The following is a 25,000-nucleotide window of genomic DNA, read 5'->3' on the forward strand; positions in this document are numbered from 1 at the left end:
TTGTTAATCAAACATATAAAAACATTTCCTTACATAAATTTTGTTTAAGCAAGTTTGTTTCATGGTGTGGCCATGTCCTCTCAAATCCTAAAATCTGTGGTTAACAATGATTTCTTATTTGTAGTATATGTATGATTAATTTACAGTACTACATTTCTTCTAGGGTTCTGCTAAGTAAAAAACAGATTCTTAAGATATCTTTTTCAAAAAGTGATTGCACAATGCTTCTTTGGAGATTTGGAAGCATGTAAAAGAAATAGCAAAAAGCTTATGAGAGGTGACACAATTAATCAGAGTGCTTCAAGATCCTCAAGTCATGTAGGAAGAATGATGGAACAAAGATTGCTGAAACGAGTACATATACTGTTTAATGTTTAAGTACTTGAAGGAAGGATGAGAGGAATGAGTGATGAAAAGTTCAAGGGGTACTGGAAGGGCTTACAGTATTCAGAAAGCATGTGTGTGTGTGTGTAACACAAGGGTGAATGGCATAATGTGTTTTGGGGTTCAGCAAACTGTTGAGAAGGTGCTCATGAGTGCATATATAAATTGGCTACTATTGCCAAAAATGACAATTTGTCGAAAATTGCATTTTTCCTAACTATACAAACCTGAGGTCCTTTAACAATAGGAAGGTAACTAGCGGCAGCTGGGACGGTCGTAAGCTTCGAACAAGGGGAGAACGGTAGTTAACTGCTTGTCCGATCGTGCGCGCGCCCGCGCGCCCGAGAGGTGAAGAATCACTTTTGCTTTAGGCCCATGCAAAAAGTTGCAGAGTGAGGGGTGGCATGAGGTGGGACTATATGTAAAGGACCTCAGGTTTGTATAGTTAGGAAAAATGCAATTTTCGACAAATTGTCATTTGTTCCGAACGTAATACAAAAACCCTCGGTCCTTTAACAATAGGAAGACTCACTTCTTGGTGGAGGAATCTGAGTCTTTTTTGGTGAACAGACTGGTGTTCGTCCAACCCTGGAGTGCCTCCCTGGTCGTAAGAGCAAGGGAGGGATCCAAACCTCTGTCCGATTGATCGGGGTGTGCACCGCAGGATCAATGGTCAGACCTCTGGGCCAAGTACTAAGAGAGAGGCAAGCGTATCTCTTCGTACCAGCAAGCAAGAACTTGTTCCTGTTTGCAAGAGACAATCATAAAATGATGGGTTTGTCTCAATTTGGCATCCACTTCCTCCCCCTTGTTGGAGGAAGTGGTGGATATTTACTCCTATCCCTACTGAAAGGGATAGGATGGTGCTCTATTGAGTAGCTCACCTGCATCTCGTCCTTACCCAGCAGGGTGACGACCGTGTCCCTCTACCCAAAGGTAGAGGGAAGAAAAAGATGGGAAGAGGAGCCAGTCACACACTCATGCCTCATCCATTCTTACGGTCACACCAGGACTCGATGCTGTTCAGCCTGCGAGGGTCTGGGTTAACTACACAACGTGTTGAGCAACCACCACGGTTCCCAAGGAAAAAGATCCAAGGAACTGTGGGCAATATCCTGAAGGTAGAAGGAGGTGCATGCGGTCCGGTTGGACCAGGCGCCTGCCTTCATTACCTGCGCCACGGAGAAGTTTCTTGCGGAACGCGAGAGAATGATGAAGAGGCGTCCACAACTCATCTGGGTGTCGAGTTTCTTCGACAGCTCCGTCGACCTTCACAGGACAAAGCAGCATAGCCTTCGTATCGGAGGCGGTGTTGCAGTCCATTAGGGAGGGTATTGTGAAGGACTCGAACCAATCGTCAGTTACCGAAGGGTTCTGAGTCTCGCTACGAAGATCGGTACGAAAATCGAGCGTCACAAATCCCCATCCCTTTGTGCTTGACTTCTCAAGAGAAGTCATGCAGTTACCTAAGACGAAAAGAAGGGAATAGTCGTATGACCTATCCCTCTTCTCGACTTTGGTTATGTACAGTACTCATACTGACAAGCTATTAAGACGAAGTAATGATTGCTCTGGAACAACCGAACTAAGTCCACAGCATAGTTCGTAACTGACTCGGACGCTCTGACAGCTGCCGACTGACTGGTTCGGAAATCAGTAGAGGCAAGTTGTCCAAGCAATCCGGGTAAAGTCACGTGACCTTCGCCCTTTTAAAAGAGTTTTATGCTGAGAGACCAAACAAATAAAATATTTGTTAGTCACCGCTGCCGGACGGCGCGGCGATGATTCTCTTAATGCATAAGCTCAAAAGGCGAAAGTCAATTGCCTTCAAAAGACCGAGGTCCCTGATGGCAAGAAATCTCATAGACGTTGAATCTCCCAGCTTAAGGGGAGGCAAACACTAATGTGACGTTGAAGACGAAGGTAGGCAATGAATGCAACCTACGTCTTCCAGCTGAATCGAGAGAGGGAATCTCAAGATTCTAAACCTGTGCTTACAAATGACTGAAAACGCTAACCGCCATTTCATTGCTGTCCGTTGTGCAATGAAAGCGGGGCGGTTCTTCAGTAATGAAACACAGGGGAGGGAGCCCGGCTTGAAGAACTGCTTCTCATGGGCTGAACGTTTGGAAGTAGAGCTGGCAGGTGTGGGAGTAGGCGATGTCTTTCAATACATCTGCTAATCCGGGTGAACAATGAACAATTGTACACCTCCGAATACAAGATATTTTGAGGACAAACTCAGATTCCGCAAAAATCATTCGCATTATCGGGATACGATGCAGCAAGAGACTATTACAGAATTCTGTTACCGTGCGGTAAACAGAAAGATGAGGAAGTCGAATAGATATCTCTGTTTAAAATTCTCGCAATACCGAAGACGATGATACTAGCGTTTCTCAGCAGTAGATGGTCATTCATGTATGCGAGAATCCCCGTTAATCAGAGACTTAAGTCCGTGATTGTTGGGCAGAGATACGGTTGTTATTCCAATCAAAGCAGAGGTGAGAAAGACATAAACAACCGTCTATCTCAAAGCGGCAGCTGATACTGAAATGCCTCGGGCAATTCAATACGCAGTAGCTGTCGCTGACTCGTCATCCTGAGTTGCCAAGTAATCCTTTCCACGAAGGAATGCGTTCGGCTAGAACCACCGAGATCATAAAAAGATATGCTCGAGCAATTATATTAAGCGAAACGAATTTCGTAAATATAAAAGCTAAAATGGTGTTTGTTGTGACAACACCATAAGTATATAAAATTGAAACTGGAAACTCCTGGGAGGTTGCAGGCAACCCGGGTTTGCAGTTCAATTAGAATACTTTTCGTCTAAGTCGCAATCCGTAGAATAACCAGGATATGCGCCTACCCCATCGGACCATTCAACTGCTTAGCAGAATCATGTCGCGAGGTTAATAATACGTAGTATATTTGTAGGATTCTGAACAACGATCTCCATCCTAAATTCTTTCCTTCAAGAAAACAAAATAAGGATTGGAGATCGACCACCTTCGTTCTCTATTAAAAGAGAGTGAAGGAGAAGTCTTCCTCGAAGGAAAGCTTCAATGGTGAAACAGAATACTAATACGTAGTTCCAGCCAAACTGGATATTCCCGTCCGTTCTTCTCTATTCCAGTTGGTCGCCTACTGTGAGATAGTCTTCTTCAGCAGCAGTCTTCTTCCTAATGCTAGAAATTCCAGGAATTCGAGCATAGGCGAGGGTTCCCGATTATCGTGTAACATATCGGGGATTCTCGTCTCGCTCACTTTGGACCGTGGTCTCGCCTAAGTGTTTGGAGATCGTAAGAAACTCTAAACACTCTGAATGCGCTAGAAAATTCGTAGAATTCTAAGCAGTCTGCGAAACCCCCACCGAATTCGTCAAACGATATCGGCTGGTGTCCTCTCGATTCCTGTAGAAATCGAGAATGGGGCAGGATCCCTCCTCAACGACCGGGGCTTACGTCAGGTAGGACCCGAAGGTCCCCCTGGTAGCGCAGTCCCCAACGTGGGATCCTACAGAGAAAATCTCTGTAGGATCCTTCCCCTTTCCCTCGTAGCCGTAAGGAGAGGGAATGGGGAGGAATTGGATACTCGCTCGCCTTCCCAGTGGAACTAGCAGTTGGAGAAGAGTAGGAGCAGCCATCGCCTGCGGCGATGGCCTCTCAGAGTCTGGGACGTATCGTCAGGAGAAAACGTTTTTCCCGAGGAGGGTTACGAACTCTCACTGTAGGTAAGGGTCTGCCGCCACTGGTGAAACGTCGTCTGGGTGGGGCTGATCGACACCTGACAGGAGAGAGCCGATACCGTCCTCCGACTCATTCCAGTCCTCGTCGAGGTCGAAACCTCTCAGGAGGACCGAAGGAGTATTTAAATACGGTGTCCGAAGACACGTAGAAACGCCGCTGTCGCAGTAGAGGAGGTGGAAGTAGCTTGATCGACCGGCCAGAACTGAGAGAGCCTTCTTGTCCGGAGACGAGAGCTCTGGTTCAAGACAGAATCGGTAAGCTCCGATCGCGGCATACCCACCGTCGGTTTGGGTTCCCTCTCGGGCCCCAAAAACGACTCGAGCAGAGACATGGGCTCATGCTTGGTGGGGGGGGAGCGGCGATCCTTCACCCCCCGGTCGTTGTGCTGACGAATCAGTGCAATAACCTGGGTAAAGTTACTCTGAATCTCGGAAGTTACAGCGTCTTGAGGAGTAGGACCGTCCAGTCCCTCCAACAAGAGCAGCTCCCAGGACCCTCCTCCTTCAGAAGAAGGACCAGCAACAGATCCCTGACGGTTGCCTCCAATCACTTGCGCGTACGTCCTGGTTGTCCCTAAGACCAACCTGGCAAGTGCGGCGTCGTGACGGGATCGTGAGCGGCGCATCTCTCACGATCACTCCTATATACCTAGCTCTTCCTGGCGTATGCCGAGGAAGTTGAAGGTATCGGAGAGACAGACCTGACGCTCCCCCCCGCTCGCTGGCAGGACCAGCGTACGTGGGGGGGCTGCAGCCGATCACCAACCCGCGGTGGGGATCGATCTGCAGGCCTGGCCGTGCCGCTCACCTGTGGCGAGCGGCTCGACTGAGCACGTCGACCCCCCGGTCCCGTGCGTCAGACGAGCTGCTGCTGGTCACCGTATCCGCGGTCTGTGGGAGCGGCGGTCAGGTGACCTGCAGAGCTCGCTTTCGCCGTGATTGACCGGTGAGCGTCCTCCGCGGCACGTCAAAACCGCTGGTACCAGCCGAGGCTGGGTACCTGTCGGTCGAGGGGACCTGGGGGACCTCTTCCCAGCCTCAACCCGTGGCCGGTCAGAGGGACCGTCAGTCCACCCGAGGTACCGGCTGTCGCTGCGAGAGCGGCCGCTGGCCTGGCGAGAGTCACCTGAGCGGCTCTCGACAGTCTTCTGCTCCGTGCCTCGGTCATGACGCTGAGCGAACTCAGGCGTCTTAACTTTGGCTGCACGGTCACCCGAAGGAGATCGTACACTCGGAAACTTCTCGCGGACGAGAAACCGAGCCGGTACCTGGCTTAGCAGCAGAGCTGCCAAGACCAGGCGAGGGTGTACCAGCGGTTAGCCAGCACACCCTTGGTCCCCGTCTTCTTCTTCTCAGAAGGGGAGACGGGCCCCGTTCCCGAAGGAACAGGAGGACCAGCAGAAGAACCCCCCCGTCACACCGGAATGTGACGAGCCCTTCGAAGTTCCTTCCCGAAGGAGTCTTCTTAGGGGGAAAGACCAAACCCGGTTACCAGCTGGTCGCTGCGAGAGCGCCGCTGGCCCTGGCGAGAGTCACCTGAGCGGTTCTCGCCAGCCTTCTGCTCCGTGCCGTGGTCTTGGCGCCGAGCGAACTCTGGCGCCGAAACTTTGGCTGCACGGTCTCCCAAGGGAGAGAGCGTACACTCGGGATCTCCCTGCGAACGAGAGGGACCGAGCCGGAACCTGGCGTAGCGGCATCGCGCTAGCACCAGGCGAGGAAGTACCAGAGCTAAACGATACTCCCTCTGGTCCCCGTCTATCTCTTCCTTACGGAAGGGGTAGACGGGCCCCGCTCCCGAAGGAGCAGGAGGACCAGCGAAGGACCCCCCCCGTCCCACCGAGGTGGGACGGGCCCTTAGAAGTTCCCGAAGGAGACTTCTTAGGGGGGGGAGGCAGCCTTCTTCTTCTTCGGCTTATGGGCCTTAGAAGTCGAAGGGGAAGAGGCAGCAACAGACGAAGATGACACCTTCCTCTTCTTCATCAGCTCACGCAGGACAGTCGTCAGGTCCTCCATCCCCAGGCCGGAGTCGGGCCTATTGCCGAAGCAACACGGCCCGACTGCACCTGTCCGGAAGGACCTGGGACTGGTGGAAGACACACCATGGGCAGGACCAGCATGGGACAGGCGCAGGAACCAGGAGCGACAAGGTAACAGTAACCAGCTCAGGAGCTGGCCAGGAGGAGAGAGGAACAGCGGCAGCGGTAAACACGAAGGGACAGCCAAGCCAGTAGCGGGAACCACATCAGCGACAGGTACGGCAGGCCCAGCCATCGCCTCGTAGAATCATCGGCAGCCAGCGTGGTACTGGCGGCCGGGTGGTCCAGGGGCGAGCTGCTGGAACAGCAGAAGTCTGGGGCAGGCAACACGAAGAAAACACAGGCGGCGCGGCATACCCTCCTCGGTACGGCGGCGACCGGCCCTAGAAGCGGCAGACGGCGTCACGACACAGCATGGGGAGTGTAGACCAGCGGGGGGGGGGGAAGCAGCATAAGCGGCGCCGTGAAGGTTGTAGTGGAGACCACTCCAAGGTCACCGCCCCAGACCTCGCTAGACTCTGCAGCAGATCGTGGATGCTAGGCACGCCCTGCAGCCGCAGTGGTCCATACCTGTCCAAGGTCGTCTCCCCACGCTGTAGCACCTGCGGTAGCACAGACAGATTAGTAAGAGGGGTTCCCTCACGCACAGGGGGGGGAGACATGCCCCCACCCCGAACGGAAGGAAGGAGACAAAAACAAAAATACGAGGAAGCTGAGCGGGGGGCAGGAAAGAAGACGAAGAATCGGATATCCACCAAGGGAGTCGCGGGAGAGCTTTCCGACGACTTCCTGGCAGACCTTCGCTTCCCTACCCCCGCACAGCAGTGAAAAGTAATATGAAAATGAAACAGAATACTGCACTTGCGATTCACTTCATAGAAACTTAAAGAGGGAAAATCAATTCCCGGTAAGAGCGGAAACTTGATCCATAATAATATGATGCTATCATAAATATATGAAAATGAACAATACTGCACTTGCTATTTTCACTTTCACAGCAATAAATCGTAAGGATTAATTCCCGGGTAAGAGCGGAAATTGATCCAAAATTAAATTTGATGCAATTAATAAATGAAAATGAAAAGAAAACTGCATTGCGAATCCACTTTCATTGCATTCTATTCATACAAAATAAGAGGCTCTTGCCGAGCGCAATCAAGCTCTCGGCAACGAACGACAGGGCAAAAAAAAATATAATGAAAAAGAGTATTACATCTTTCAATTACACACTTTCGCCCAAAATACATGACCTCGGCGTTGGAGTGCGCCCGCCCTCCGGCAGGTCCCGCGGACGATAATTCAAGGGTTCAATTCATAGAAAAGAGCGGAAATCGCCGTCTCTACGGCGATAGCTCCATGTTGATTCATAATTAGTAATGAAAATGAAAACAGTGTACTTACAGTTTCATTTTCAAGTCAAACCAAAACCATTAGTAGAAAACACAATATAAACAAAGCATACGACGATGAAGCGGGCAGAGATCGATGACGAACACGTCCTTCACACCCCGCGGCCGAAAGCAAAACAAGTATTCTTCACCTCTCGCGCGGGCGCGCGCACGATCGGACAAGCAGTTAACTACCGTTCTCCCCTTGTTCGAAGCTTACGACCGTCCCAGCTGCCGCTAGTTACCTTCCTATTGTTAAAGGACCGAGGGTTTGTATTACGTATCGGAACAAAAAAATTTTTTTACACACTCTCATCCACAATTATTCAACAGGTAAGTATGAATGTGGCTTTGGCGACTATTTTGCCTTTTCTCTGATGCCACATCAGTATGGTATTAAGAATAGGAATTTAACAGAAAGGTAAAAATTCTAATGTGAAATGGCAATACATTCTGCAAGTATATTTTTGAAACAAATATAATTCGAGCTATAAAGAATTGACGTAAATAATTATTCAAATTAATTTGCATGATCAAATCAATGCTACTTTTAATACAGTAACAGCAGCACTAAACAAAGTAACTATTTTATGAAAAGATAATGGAGGTACACTACTTTCTCCTGAACACCACTCATCTTATTGTTCCTATTTTCTAAATAGTATTTTATAGAGAAGGAGAATTCTCACCCGGCAATACTATGCATTCATTCTGTGATTATTTGACAATACTGTACTGTTACCTCCAACTTGGTTTTCTTTTGTAGAGAATTTTAAAAACATATCTCATGAGGGCAGAATACTGTGCATGTAGTATGTATTGCTTGTTTGGCTTCCTATTTTTAAAGGTAATGCTTCATAATCTGGGATGCTATTTTCATTGCTACAAAGACAGCAAAAACATATTTCACCTGGTAATGTGAACTACCCTTTTAAACAGATTATCTATGCATTGTTATAGAGCAGCTGAATGCTTCTTGTTAAACATGCCTATCATGTATTCTATCAAGTTAATTTTCTCATGTCAACATAATAAGCAGTACTTGAAAACGATAACTTTGTTTCTGATGCTAATAATAACAAGAGATAGTGTAAAAAATAACTGCAATGTACTCAACAAGCTCTTCCTTTTAATCAGCTGCAATTAAAGAGAATTCTGTTGTGGAAGCTTATAGTATTGTAATGTTATGTATATGGTAAATGATTAGCCTATGAATTTTCCTGGAAAATTAGGTAAAAATAATTAAGTAAAGAATAAAGCTTACTTCAAACCAGTTTCCAAGTGGCTGTGTTCCTGGTTCCAACTTCAGTCGAGCTACTATGTAGTCCATCATCCAATCACCATCTCGCAAATTACAACATAACGGATGTCCAAGATCATTGTGAACTCTAATTTCACTTAAAGCAGATATAAAACCTACAAAGAAAAATGAACTAATTAGAATGATGTTAAAGAAAATTTTACTTATCATTAATGTAACCAACTTTTAAACTTTTAAAAATAAGTGCAATATATCCTAGGTATTTTTCATTTTTAGAATTGTTTTACTCCAAGAAATATACAATATAAAAATTTTTCAAATATTTTTCATGAGGTTATTTTTTAATCATATTTGGGGTTCTTCCTTTGATTACTGAAAACTAGCAGCATATGTATACCAGTTTGAAATCATGTCATGATTTTCTCAAATAAAGCAAAGGAATGAAATTTCATAAAATATGTAGCAAATTATGTCTAAATCCACTCCTTAAGACAGATAGGTTCTCAAGACCAAGCTATTAGCATAAGTGAGAATCAGGATTATTTGGAAAAAGTTTAGCCTAAGACTTCTTGAAAGTTAATAGGTTAACATACTAAAGTTTTCTTTATATTTTATGAAGTTGATTTTTTTTATAATATTTCATATAGTTTACAATACTGTACAGATTTTTTTAACTATCACATTAATAGTCATCCATAGCCATCAATCAAGCCTAGGCTAACCAACATAGCTTTTTATCTTACTAAAGAGCTTCTTTCCTGTACATATTTTACACATTTTATTTTGTAAACCCTACTTTATGTTAACAGACCTTCTCTTGTAAATGTACTTTTGTATTTTAAAAAATATTGAAAAATTAAATAAAATGAACTATCCCTTAAGCTATGATAATAAAAGTGTGAAATATATTCCAGTATACTAACTGTGACAAAAGATAAAGATAAATATATAAATAAAAATGGTGAACAGTAGCTACATGATGTTATTGCAAAGGTACTGAGGGTTTAAGTCTGAGTGGAATATATTAGAAGTAATTACCTCTTCCTATTCAAGTCTCTCAAAGTTTTAAACTCCAGTTGGATAGCTACTGGGGAACTGTCTCCAAGGGCTATTCACTACTTAACTAATTTTAATAAGTAATCACTGCATGACTAATTGCTCCTAAAAGATATTAAGATAAAAATAAATGCATTTTATCTCTTGAGGATATTATGTTAAAACTGTATGGTCTTACCTTGAAGTCCACAGTACTGTAAAGGTCCATGATTAGGAATTACATATGCACCACCACCTCGTCCCTCATCTTTTTCTTCATCATCACATCGGTACAGCACACGATTGACATCAGCTAATGTAAGATTGTTTACTATTTCTGATAAAGAAGTATTGTGTGTTGTGACTTCTGAAATGCGTGACTGAAAAACAAAGGTAGTACAACTAAATAAGAAACAGTTCTACCAAGTTTGGAGGTTTAAAAGTTTTAAAACACTTGAATTTATGTGAAATTTGAATCTCAAGTACAAAATTAGACCACAAAATATTTAAATCTAAAATATGGCAATCATTACCAATATCAGCTTTCATTACAAGTTAGGAGTAAGATCTGAGTTTTCATCAATATTACATAATTATGAATACAAGAATACAAATTCTAAGGAGATAAAATAATTTAAATACTACTACATATGTAAATGTATTATTTACTCACACTACTTCCACTCTGAGCATGAAAAAATGTGAAAACTAATTATTAAATACAACTACTATTGCATAGTTTTTATTTAGTAATATATGGACTTCATATGAGGCTAAATAACAGGACTTTTTCATAATAAAACAACTTTCAATATGCAATAGTAGTTCATACACCACTGTAAGCTTATGGTGCATGTTTTATAGTTCATACACCCTTGTAAGGCTTATGGTGTAAGAACTTTATTTAGCAATTCATCATCATTGTCATATCACAAGTATGTATTTTAGTGTCAGTTTTTCCATTTATGGGTTTAGATTTTGATTATGATACAAAATGGGAGAGAGCATTTAGATTAAAATAACTTCTTCCAGGGATGATTTTTAGGGTGAGAAAATTTTATCCACAACTCAAAAAGGTACTGATACAAAAACTAAATGACATCTAATTGAGTCTAGTAATCAACTTCCCATGGACAGACATGGATAGACCTTCATAATGGTCCTTCAAAGAAGTCTTAGTACCTACTTCTAAACTAGAATATTGATGTAAATGGTGAAAAAGATCTGAAACATACCAAGTCTCAAAGGCCTTAGTTCAAGATGTTAATCAGATCAAAACTATTCAAGTCTGACAGAATTAAGAAAAACTGATACTTATAGTTTTAGGAAAAGGATAATAAGGAAAGATGGTTTATATTAAGAAGCAGCCTATGCAAGTGAAAGAAAGGCAAAAGTACAGTTTGAAGACAGCTACTAATCAAAAGGAGTAAAAAGATTAGCAAAGAATAAATGAGCTGCTGTATGATGACGGCCATAATTGAAATACTTCACTCAGATTCAGAATATTATACTACTATATTTGGAGGAAAGGTTGAAAAAAAAAGTGACAAAATTGGAATTGTCAGAGTGAGATAATTTTAAATAGTAATATAAAGACAAGATAAAAGATCTCTGGTCAATCACAGATTACAGAACACCTCTTGACGACCAGGGAGAAGGCTGTGAACATGGCTATTTTAAGACAGCACAACAATAGAATAATAACTGTAAAAGGCAGCATAGTATATCTTAGAGAAAGAGTGAATACAAAGAGATGACAGACAAGATTCAAGTATTTCAAATAAGGCTGTTTTACTTATGCAAATCTGAAAATGTGTCAGGGAAAATATCTAAAAAAATAAAATTCCAGTGTGTTCAAAAATTTAAAGCTTGAACTTGGTATGTTGTGACTGAACAAAGCTGATGTAGTTAAGTATATCTTAAGTTTTACCAGACCACTGAGCTGATTAACAGCTCTCCTAGGGCTGGCCCAAAGGATTAGATATTTTTACATGGCTAGAAACAAATTGGTTACCTAGCAACGTGACCTACAGCTTATTGTGGGATTCGAACCACATTATATTGAGAAATGAATTTCTATCACCAGAAATAAATTCCTCTGATTCTGTGTTAGCTGAGCCGAGAATCAAACATCGGACCACTGGATAAGCTGATGTAGTAAAGCCTGAACTTCATGCACTCATACTTAGTAAGACCAATACTTTCCCTTGAATGAGAGCATGGGTCTTTCAGCCCAATGGTGTCATTAAAAATTTAGAAGTGCCTCTAATTAAATCTGCTCCCATTTCAGTCAATATATGACATTAAGGAAATAACAGATTTGCAACTTGTATACTGTAACATACATACAGTACATATTTATAAACAGAATTTGTTTAAAGGATATAATTACATGCGAGTCCCTACTTCCTTCACCCATATGTACGTATAGGTGCTTGAATCACTAGTAGAAAAAGATGCTTCAAAAAGAGGTAAGAATAGGCATATTAAATTATTTAGGAGAAAAATCATAGGTGGTCTGTATCTTGAGTAAATGTACTGCGTAATAGGTAATAGCACCACAAAGTTTTTACCACCAACCCCGATAGTTTTAAAAATTAAATATTTTTCTACCATACTTATATACTCCTGTACCTCCCAATGAAATCGTACCTTATAACCAAACTCTGAAAGTACTCCACGAATCTTATTTACAGCAGACTGTGCTGGAGGAAGAAGACTTAACCTAAAAAAAAAAAAAATAGTGATGACTGTACAGTACTATCCTTCTGTCTTGTTTGTATACAGCAACAATAAACTATTTATAACCAGCAAGTGATGATTTAGTACATACATTGTAACTGTATATACTCTAAGAACATGAAAGTATACTCTTATTCATAATATAGCTTATAAATAAATGACTGCTTCAATACAATATATGAATCATAATGAAGTAATAGTATATAGAAATTTTGCTTTATTGGCTAAAATACAATCTATTCCATTATTGCAATCTTTCACAGTAGAATAGTAGTTATTTACACACTGAAATGGATTTTAATAATTTTGGTGGATTTGAATATCATAGTGAAAGAAGAACTTAAAAAAAATTTTATGTTCTGGATTTTAAAGCTTTTAGAAAATTGCACGCTGAAAAATATTAAAGTAAAATTGATACACTAAGAGTTAAGGTTATGTCCACACAAAAAGAAAATCTACCTTTCTTTGGCAAAATGATTATGCTTCCTTCTTACCTGAAAGCAATAACAGAACCTGGTGTGAAGTTTGCTGTATATTCACACTCCGTTGTATCAGCTTGGTCTGATGAAGTAAGGTGGATAAGGAAGCTTGACTAGGCTGGATATTTTCTTTAACATCAAGAACAAAGCTAGTGAGGCCATTTATGAACTCTGAATCATTACTAAAGAATCCTGGATAAGATTTGTTGTCCTCACTGTGAAAAAAAGAACAGTATTACTCAGTTATGTTGAAATAATGCAAACAAACATTGAACTTTAAAATACATCACAAATTATAAATAATAAAGATCCTTGAAGGAAATATGTACATTATTTACCAGTTATAATAATAAAACAAATTTTATCAATTTTATGTTTTCAAAACAAAAATGTAATATGTACAGCGCATCTTATGGTAATTTTTGTATGTTTGACTGGATTTTCTTACCCAGATGTTTTCCCTTTCAACTGCATCTCAAAAATAATTTCTTCTAATCTTCCTTGGACCTTGAGGGGGCGAATGTTAGATTCACGTACTTCAGAGGGTGGACGGAATGAAGTATAGGCCACTAAAACAACACTTTGGTGTGTTACGGGGTTATGACGAGTGACAGTTACAACATGCTCAGTTACCTGATCTACAAACACCTGAAAATCATGAAAATATTTAAGCTTTAAAACAGATTCAACTAAGAACTTGAAAAATGAACACATGCATATTTATAGTGCTAGGGTACAGACACTTATCTACCACATCCATACATTTTCAAGCTTCCCAATGATTTTAGGTTGGTCTATGATAACCATTCCTTTCCGAGCATATTATGAATGCAGAAGTACCATATACTGTACAAAAAACTTTTCTTTAATAAAATATTTTGAACCTGGCTTGCAATCCATAATAATTTGTGCTGCTTCTCTGGAAGAACAAAGCATTGTTTGTCATGAGTAGGTAGGTCTTATCAAATTTTGCATGAAATGTTTTCTGCAGACCTTGAGAAATCCAGCTTTAAATAAAACCAAAATGAAAGTATGTAATTTTTCAACAGCAACCCTAAATGTTGGCTTATAGGTCAGAATCTATTGTAGTTAATTTCTAGTAGTATATGTTAATCTTACCTGATTATATCCATTGGCTCCAAGCTCAGAGTGCAATTTATTAAGCAACTTCTTGCCCTTGATAATACCTGAGTTCAATCCAATTTCTCCACGAGTTGGCTCAGAGTCACTCCATGCAGTGTAAACTCTTGTCTCATCAACTACGTGAATCTGAAATGAGGTAACGTACATGCATAATTTAACAAATCTTGGAAAGCATACAATGCCAGAAAAATTATCAGGAGGGTTTAAATTTGGATTAAAACCTTAATGAATGGATGATTGTACTGCAATAAGTACACAAAAACATATAAAAGTTCTTTAGATTTCAGAATAATATTCTGAGTTTATTTTCTTTCTTTTCCTCTACTATGCTAAATAGTAAACTATATATTAAGTTAACTTGAAACCACAGTAGAAAACTTGATTCCCTGTCTTCCAAGAGTCTTTCAAAAGTACATTTTTCCCTTAATTTCTACTTTTTCCAAAATCACTACATCTTTCTATATTGCACGATAAACATTCATGGTATGTAATCAAATACATTAAGAGAAAAGCCAGTCTCATGCCTTTCCCAAGAGTCTATTTCATAAGACCACTTATGTTCTCTCTCCTGACCTCATTTTTAAAACCATCCTATCATCTACAAAACAATATAAATTATTCAGTGAGATTATATTTCCTATATGTTTAGTGGTTCATATGGAGGGAAGAAAGGCCATGCTTATCAATTTGCCAGACATTCTAGCCAAACTAGTGTAAGATACAATTACATTTTTGCTTGTGTTTGAATATGGGAAAGAACTGGATGGAATTTTCAATATTTTAAGTTTTGGTAGCACAGAGATTCCATCTACTGTTTTCCATCCAGAATTATTAATATACAGGGAGGTAATTTTTTGAGAAACTGCTATTCTTTAAGATGGATAATGTTCATTATATAAATATAATATGCAAGTTACTATTATTAATATAATATGCAGACCTCACAATTTACTTTGAACTAGGCAAGCCATATGACACCTGACAACTTTAACTCAATGTTCTGATTAAACTACCTACTATAATATTAATACGTACTTCTAAACTGAACTGCAAAAGTAAATTACGTAGTATAAAAACAAGAATTATATATACAAGACCTATTAACAATACAAGTCCTACAAATACAAATTTAACTTACATGATGTGGCACCAATTCGTCATAGCCACGATTAGATCCTGATGCACAACAGGCCATATTGACTAGAGCAGTAGAGGGAAGCATATCCCATGCAGTGCGAACCTCTGCTGGGCTTCGGTTATCATGAGTCAGGTCAAGGAAAATTGCATGTGCAATTGAAGGCACCAAAGGTCTTACTGGAGGAAGCAAAAATGCACCAACAGGCTCACCTCCATAGAGATATACAAGACGACCTTCTTCATGAGAGTTCGGTGCTGACATGGCCTCTGGAAACAGAAAAGCAAGAATATATAGAAGTATAATTATTTAAATAGAATCTTATTAATACACTATTGGCTTCTGGCAAAAACACTTTAGATCCAGTGTTACTTAGTAATTCTGTTTTTGTTGGGATATCAGTGCACCTAAAACATGTAATTAACTGACCAATGGTAAGAGAATGTTTCATATTAGTTACCCTGACCTGCATCAAATTCTGGTCCTGTCACCTACAGAATTTCCATAGCCAATGCTCCTTCATGTACATTTTATCATTCCCTTCCTTGTTTAGACAGACTTTCATGTGTATTTAAACCTTATTCCTTTAAACCTTATACTGAGTAGTTTACACGTTAAAAATTTAGAGACCTCCTAGAATAAGACATTCATCGTTATAAAAAATGCTGGAGGTCATAATATTATTTGTTCAAATACCTTACCATCTAGAAATAACAGAAGACCTTCATTAATACAGGTTTTATTGAAAATTATAATGGCTATTTCAGCCGTGCTTATTTTCTATAGAAGTTTCTCTATTCTTCTTATTACTGACTTTTCTTCTGTACTCAAGTTGGCTATTAAAATGCCAAATGGGGGATTCATGTTAAAAACATGGTATTTGTCAAACTGAATATATTGTACAAAATGCAGTACAAATCAGATCTTAAGCCTAATTGGCAAAAGATACTAAATGACACATTCTGTGTGCGCGCACACAATATTTCATCCTTAAACCCAGAAGGACATCGTTGGGCAGGTGTTGTGGGACTGAAGTTCTTATGGGAGTCCTATGGTATATATAGTCTGTTGCACAGCATGGGGTCCTTATTGGCAAATTCTGATTGGCTAACTGGCTCAGCTGCTGATCCCCTGTTGGAGGATCCCTCAAGATCAGAGGTGGGTCCTATGCGGACGTTGCAGTAGTCTCTCAGATCGTCGTAAGGAGAGGGCGCCTCTCCTTGCAGAATTCTGGTTAGTTGGAGCAGCCGGTTGCATGAGGTAACTACTTGCCGAATTGTCATTGGCTCGTTGCTGTTGTGTGACGTTATGCCAGGTGTAGTCTGGCATTTCTTGATCTGGGGTGTCTTGTTCAGTGGTCACATCTGTGTGGTATTATTTAGTACATGTAATACCATGTTGTCTTGGTTTAGGCTTCTCTGTATGCTAGTAGAGAGTAGGAGGCCTCTCAAGTGCAAAGAGTGCTTCTTATAGGATGAGGATGGCTTCCAGCAAGCATAGTCTCCTTGGGTCTGGGACATTGCGATGATAGTGGTGTTGTTGATAATGCTGTCAAAGAATGGAGCATAATTGTCACAGGTGAGGGAATGGTTCTTGATAGCACCCTCTGGTATGTGACAAATCCTCTTTGCGAGCCGCATAGTAGTCATCATATCAAGTCCCAAGTTCTTTTATTCTTGTAATATACAACAACCTCTAAGCTTTTTCTTTCCTCGGTGGGAGTGACTTTTCCTTAACGATCTTCTTAATGGCGTTCTCCTCCCAGTACTTCGAGCGCATAAAGGCCTTGTAGCATAAGGTGATGGTGTCTTTCTTCTTCAGGTACATCTTTATTTCTATACCATTTCTCAAGAGCTTTCTGGATCTCATGGTTGATGAGCTTACAAGAGTAACCATCGTTTACGAGTAGTACTTGGGAACCTCTGTCTAATTCTTGATGCGTATCCTGCCAGGTGAAGCAGTGGGACAGGGCCCGTCGTACGTAAGCCCTGACTGTGGTGCTCTTAAATCTCGCAGGGCACTCACTTTCGCCATTAAGGCACATTCCTAAATTAGTTTTCTTTGTGAAGTCAGAAGTCCTTAGGTTGTCTTCTGTCTTCAAGACAAGTAAATCAAGAAAGGGAAGCCTGTCATAGGTACTGAATTCTATTGTATATTTCAGCACTGTGCAATGCTATAATAAGCAGTGCAGCTTATTATAGCTGCACTGCTATAATAAGCTCATTAACCATGAGATCAAGAAAGCTCTTGAGAAATGGTATAAAAATTAAGATATACCTGAAGAAGAAAAAAACACAATCACCTTTTACTCCCGCCAAGGAAAGAAAAAGCATACAAGAATAAAAGAACTCAGGACTTGATAATTCGAAAAAACCCATCACCCCCAACAGAACCCCTGAAGTGTTCCAATGTAGTATACCAATATCAATGCCCTATCCGTGGATGTCCATGAACATACATTGGCATGACTATGTGGCTCGCAAAGAGAATTTCATGTCACAATTATGCTCTATTCCATGACCGCATTATCAACAACACCACCATCATTGGCAATGCCGCAGACCCAAGAAGACTACGCTTGCGGGAAGCCATATTCATCCTAGACAAGAAACCCTCTGAATACCACTCAAGAGGCCTCCTACTCTCTCCTAGCATACAGAAAAGCCTAAACCTAGACGACATAGTATTACTAAATAATCACACACCAGACATGACCACCGGACAAGACACCCCAGATCAAGAAACGTCAGACCACACCTGGCATAACATCACACAATAACAACGAGCCAATGATAATTCGGCAAGTAGTGACATCATGCAACCACCTGCTCCAACCAACCAGAATCCTGCAAGGAGAGGCGCCCTTACCTTACAACGATCCCAGAGACTACTGCAGCGTCTGCATAGGATCCACATCTGATCTTGATGCATCCGCCAACAGGGGATTAGCAGCTGAGCCAGTCAGCCAATCAGAATTTGCCGATGAGGACCCGGTTATGTGCAACATACTACATATACCATTGGACTCCCATAAGGATTTCAGTCCCACAACACCTGCCTGACGATGTCCTTCTGAATTTAATGATGAAACATTGCATAGAGAGAGAGAGAGAGAGAGAGAGAGAGAGAGAGAGAGAGAGAGAGAGAGAGAGAGAGAGAGAGTCGGCTTAAGATCCAAGTTGTGCTGCATTTTGTATAAAATATTCAATTTGACAAATACCACATTTTTAACATGAATCCCCCATTTGGCGACTCACTGTCCCCACTACTCTTTATAGTAGCCATACTGTTCCCATGACAAAAATACAGCAGAAGATGGATGCTGGGTACCAACTAAAGAAAAGAGGCAACAGAATTAACCATCTGATGTTCTTGGAAGACATCAAGCTGTATGGTAAAAGCATCAAGGAAATAGATACCCTAATCCAGACTGTAAGGATTGTATTTGGGGATATCAGGATGGAGTTTGGAATAGAAAAATGTGCCTTAGTCAACAAACAAAAGGGCAAAGTAACAAAGACTGAAGGGATAAAGCTACCAGATGGGAACAACATCAAACTCAGATGAGACGGGATACAAATACCTGGGAATAATGGAAGGAGGGGATATAAAACACCAAGAGATGAAGGACACGATCAGGAAAGAATATATGCAGAGACTCAAGGCGATACTCAAGTCAAAACTCAACGCTGGAAATATGATAAAAGCCATAAACACATGGGGAGCGCCAGTAATCAGATACAGTGCAGGAATAGTGGAATGGACGAAGGCAGAACTTCGCAGCATAGACCAGAAAACGAGGAAACATATGACAATACACAAAGCACTACACCCAAGAGCAAATACAAACAGACTCTACATAACACAAGAGGAAGGAGGGAGGGGACTACTAAGCATTAGAGGACTGCGACAACATCGAGAACACAGCACTGGGGCAATTATGTGAAAACCAGTGAAGACGAATGGCTAAAGAGTGCATGGGAAGAAGGACTGATAAAAGTGGACAAAGACCCAGAAATATACAGAGACAGGAGAATGACAAGCAGAACAGAGGAATGGCACAACAAACCAGTGCACAGACAATACATGAGAGACTAAGACTAAAGAACTGCCCAGCGATGACACGTGGAAATGGCTACCGAGGGGAGAGCTCAAGAAGGAAACTGAAGGAATGATAACAGCAGCACAAGATCAGGCCCTAAGAACCAGATATGTTCAAAGAACGATAGATGGAAATAACATCTCTCCCGTATTTAGGAAGTGCAATACGAAAAATGAAACCCTAAACCACATAGCAAGCGAATGTCCGGCACTTGCACAGAACCAGTACAAAGAGAGCCTGCACAAGAAACACCAGCTACCTTGCAGTAATAAGTGGTATGAGCACCAACCTGAAGGAGTGATAGAAAACGATCAGGCAAAGATCCTCTGGGACTATGGTATCAGAACAGATAGGGTGATACGTGCAAATAGACCAGACGTGACGTTGATTGACAAAATCAAGAAAATATCACTCATTGATGTTGCAATACCATGGGACACAAGAGTTGAAGAGAAAGGGAAAAAATGGATAAGTACCAAGACCTGAAAATAGAAATAAGAAGGATATGGGATATGCCAGTGGAAATTGTACCCATAATCATAGGAACACTAGGCACGATCCCAAGATTCCTGAAAAGGAATCTGGAAAAACTAGAGGCTGAAGTAGCTCCAGGACTCATGCAGAAGAGTGTGATCCTAGAAACGGTGCACATAGTAAGAAAAGTGATGGACTCCTATGGAGGCAGGATGCAAACTGGAACCCCACACTATAAATACCACCCAGTCGAATTGGAGGACTGTGATAGACAAAAAAGAAAAAAAAATAATAATAATAATAATAATCTAAAATTATTATGCAGGAATGCCCCATCTTCAAAATAGTACTGCAATTTAACCATCAGATCTTAAGCAATTATCATAGCTTCTGCAATACAGAAATGCAAACTGCTAAAATTTTGGCTTTACATTTACTTGTGACCTTGCAAAATAGGTCAGGGTCTAAACTACTGATGGGTTAGAAACACCAACCCTTAAAGTTCCAACATCAAGTTTCATTGAAAATCAGAGGAAAGCCTTTGGCATTTAAAATGAACTATGACAACTGAAAACAGGTCATGGTAAAAAAAAAAAAATATCTGGGGAGAATAATTACCAATCCTTAAAGTTCTTGCTAACCAAGCTTGGAATAAAAAATCTAAAATAAACAAGACAATAACAGTTTTGTCAAGTGCATTGGGCATGGTTCAGTAGGACTAACATATTGGTAAATGGTAATATACTGTATATATTGAAATACAATTGGTGGTGGATATATCAAGACTTTTAAGGTGTTAAAAGTAGTTAAGATGAAATAACTCACTGATCCTGGGATGCCAAATCTCACTACATCAAAACAGTACTGTAGTAGATGACCTTTGAATATTTTCTAGGCCAATGAGTCTACTTTGAAGTTATTATACAATATAACCATGAAAAATATAAACTAACTAACCATGAAAAATATAAACTAACAGCACAAGTACTTTGAAGAAAGTGTTTAACAGAACAAGTAATTTAAAGGAAGTGTTTTAACATAAAATGTTAGATTTATATACATACCTCGAATTAATGAATTGATTCCAAGACGATTAACAAATACATTATCTGTTAAATCTGAATTGGTAAAGAGTTCTGCAATCACATACAAATCGGGTCTCACTTTTCTCGCTGCATCTAGCATGTACTGAAATGGAGAATTCATGGGTACAGTATACAAAATTTGAGAAAAATTACTTATGTACAATAATTATGATATTGCATTTCCTAAAAATTGATCTTATCTATTGGTCTTAGTTATACCCTACTATTAAAATAATGATAAAGTAATGATAACCATAGTATAAACTGTAAATTAATTAAAATAATGACAGCTGGGTTTATGATGTCATGTAAAATACATAAGAAGGGAGATAAACATTCGTCATATACAGTGGTCCCCCCGTATTCGCGGGGGATGCATACCAGACCACCCCGTGAATAGTTAGAACCCGCGAATGTTTGGAACCCCTATAAAAACGCTAAAAACAGCCTATTTTGTTAGTTAAAACTCTAGAAAAACCACTAAAAATTTAATTACTTGGTTTTTTAATAGTTTTATCACAAAAAGTGCATTTTATTATGAAATCGATAAAAAAAACAGGAATTTGTGGATATTTCTCATAGAAAAATACCGCGAATGCGCGAATTTTCAGCGAATAATGCAGGGAAACATTCCCTAGAGAAATCCGCAAATGTGAGAGTCTGCGAATCTGAAGAACGCAAATACGGGGGCTCACTGTATTTACAGTAATCTAAAGAATTTTACTTGCTACTAGGGAAAATAATAAATTAGAAAAGAGACCAATTCAAATTGTCAAATCCATCCTTACCTCAGCCACATGAATAGGTGTTGAATGGCAGTTGTCTAAACGAATACCATGGAAAATACGTGCTGTATATTCACAATAGCGCCTCATATGATCCCAGAGGAAAGGACAGTCATCAGGTTTATCACCATACCTGTGAAAATTGATACCAAAAAATACTGTACTACTGTAAACATAGTACTAAGAACTATAAAAACAAGAGGTCATTTACAAATCTAGGAATTATAGTTTATATCTCCTACAGTGCCAGTACAGTAAAATGCCTGCACTGATCAATCAGTTTGCACAGTAGGATTAAAATACAAAATCTCTGATCTGTCCCACTGAATCGTTGAGAGTTCAGTTATGAAAAATGCCTGGTTAAGCATAGACAACTTGAAAGATGGTCAGCTATTTGAACTAGCTATCGGTTAGACCCCCACCCTCGGTCTTACTTGTCAAATGTTTCCATACTAGAACTTAGTGATCCAGTAAAGCCTATGATACAAAACTTGTACAATATCCACAGAATATAAAAAAAAATCTATTTTTTCTACACAGTCAAAGCATCTTACTTTTGCTGAATAGCTACTTATGAGAATGGTTACTGGCTCCTACTTCACAAGCCTTTATTTCATTCCAATGGAGTTAAAGTGTCCTCAACTTACAGCACGACCGACTTGAAACAATTCGATCTTATGGAGCTTTTTCAGTGCCGAAGCTTGATGTTGCATCAAGTTATGGCATTGTAAGCGCTGCTGACAGTGCTAATGGCAAGAATAGGCATCAAGTTAATGGTGCTTACACAACTGAAACTTGATCCAACATCAAGTTGCAGCACTGTAAATGCCGTTAAAGTGCAAATAAGTGAAAAACTGACTTACGGCAAAAATCAACTCATGGTGGAAATCAACTTAAGGCAAAAATCAATTTATGGCACAGCGCTGGAACAGATCCCCTACCATAATCTTGGTTAAAAAGCATAATCTCTGATAGGAAAATTCCTTGAATAATCATTGTATCTACATACTATGTAACATTCTTCTTAACCCTAAGGAATCTCAAGCTGAATGAAATGCTAAAAACATTTCATTCATAAGTGGTCGAGTGATTAATGCACTAGAAACTGAAGAAATTGATATTCAAGCTACTGGCTGATGACCAGCACTAAGTACACTTTAGATATTCTGTAATTAAGGTATACATTACAACAAACTTATGACAATTTTGCGTGTCATTTTGATTACTCTGAAGTTGAATGACTCAAACTAATTACTATATGCTACGTAAAGTAGCTATAACACAAAGTAAAGAATTTCAGTAATTTAGGGGGAAGCCAAGAATGAAAGCTTGAAGTAATTCTTTTCAAGATTATACTTACCTTAGCTTGACGCTGTCACCCCAAGCAACCAACTCTCTACGCAGGTACACATAGGAATCAGGGGAAGCAAAATTACGCAGTGGATCGTCTCCCATAACCCATCCATTATGCGCCATTAAGAAACAGTTCTTTGGGCTATACATAAGTGCTTCCTCCTCCTCGAGAGGTAAATCTTCCCCATAATGAGTGAAATATCTGATGATATAAAAATAGTTTTAACATTTCTCAGAAGGAACCTGCTTTTAATGAATACATACTATGGCATTTTAGTTAATAGCTTTTCCTTAATAGAATATGTATAGTGAATTAATGATACAGTATATTGGTTTCATAGTTTTCATTAATTCAAAGTTTGCAAGACTTGACACATTGAAAATGTAGATGCAATTCCCTTTATATATGGACAACTTATCTAATCCCATTATAACAGGTACAATACAGTGGTCTAGATACTCAACCTAAGACTTTACATACTTTTAGTTTTAAATTTGACTCTAAATTTAGATACATACCTAAACCAAATACATAATAGAAAATCTAATAAATGAATACTATCAGTTTGACAGGACAATCATTATAGAACCATTCTCTCCTTTAGGCCCAATTTTAATTCTGTCCATTTTACTGAATGGATGACCAGACTGATTATAGAACACTTATGAATACTTTTCAAAACACCTTTTCCTGTTCTATTAATCTAATAATGAAGATGGAAAATCCGTCTTTTATCTTATTTGATAAAGCTATTATAAATGTTTGTTTCATATATCATTACTATGAATTAAATTTTAATCATCACCTTTAGCAATACATAGTTTTGAATTTGTTTTTTAATGACCTAAAAAGTTGTGCCTTCATACTATAATACGTATATATGTATTTACATAGGATATTCCTGAAACTGATAAATATATGTATTACAGTATTAAATTTTGATAATGTACAGTATTTCCCACTAATTTCGTTATGTAATTGTAATACATATGTATGCATCATTTTTAATCTAATTTTAGGTAAGTACAGAGCCTGAATTCCAAAGGCATATATAAAGCAGTCCAAATCAACTTTTATTTTGCTCACCAGCTGAATGGATAAATCAATTAGTATTCATCACCTTGCGTATGCTTGTTGGATACTTTAAATGATAAAAAATAAATGAAAACTAGATTTAAAGAACTAATATTCTGTTATGCTATATCTGATAGAATGTTTGCTTTTTATATGAATCTTGTGCCTTGTAATTTGTTTATATGGTGTTTTTATGTTGCATGGAACCAGTGGTTATTCAGCAATGGGACCAACGGCTTTACATGACATCCAAACCCCATCGAGAATGAACTTCTATCACCAGAAATATACATATTTCACTTCTCAATGGAATGCCCGAGAAATGAACTCGCAGCCACCGAGGTGGCATGCTTACACCGTACTGACCACGCCATTGAGGCGTTCTTGTGCCTTATAAGAAATGAGTCATAATATTGTGAGTATGTTTTATCATCACTGGCGGGAAACTCATTATAAACATATCTACTGTACTAGCAACCATTTTTTTTAGGGTCCAGCACATCAAGTTAACCAAGTAAAAAATGTTTCAGGAGTGGAATAAGCCATGATGGTTCACGATTTATGTAAATATGTATTAGTAGTACTTACACTAAAAACGGATAAGATTTAATATGTATAGGTAATAGAGAATAGGTTTTGTAATTATTAAGTGAAATGAATATGAAAATGTTCAAAACTAATGTTCAAAGTATGCTAACCTCATGGACAAATATATCAGTGAGTATAAGAACCTCATTTAACAATGTCAATATGATGTCTGGATAACTATTCTGAC

The 25,000-nt window shown here is 39.8% G+C and overlaps 1 protein-coding gene across 1 annotated transcript in view; it reads right to left on the minus strand.

The window, feature by feature from the left end:
- LOC135221289 (neuroblast differentiation-associated protein AHNAK-like) overlaps positions 1 to 25,000 on the minus strand; it is a 161,538-nt gene that overhangs the window by 23,471 nt on the left and 113,067 nt on the right. Inside the window, 11 exon segments of the mRNA XM_064259099.1 lie at positions 8,821 to 8,972; positions 10,052 to 10,232; positions 12,505 to 12,577; positions 13,089 to 13,173; positions 13,176 to 13,288; positions 13,522 to 13,721; positions 14,193 to 14,342; positions 15,355 to 15,620; positions 20,992 to 21,115; positions 21,801 to 21,930; positions 23,158 to 23,352. Of these exon segments, the coding sequence (XP_064115169.1) occupies positions 8,821 to 8,972; positions 10,052 to 10,232; positions 12,505 to 12,577; positions 13,089 to 13,173; positions 13,176 to 13,288; positions 13,522 to 13,721; positions 14,193 to 14,342; positions 15,355 to 15,620; positions 20,992 to 21,115; positions 21,801 to 21,930; positions 23,158 to 23,352 (1,669 nt within the window).

The sequence above is a fragment of the Macrobrachium nipponense genome, chromosome 2, assembly GCF_015104395.2.
Source record: "Macrobrachium nipponense isolate FS-2020 chromosome 2, ASM1510439v2, whole genome shotgun sequence".
NCBI classification, from domain to species: Eukaryota; Metazoa; Arthropoda; class Malacostraca; order Decapoda; family Palaemonidae; genus Macrobrachium; species Macrobrachium nipponense.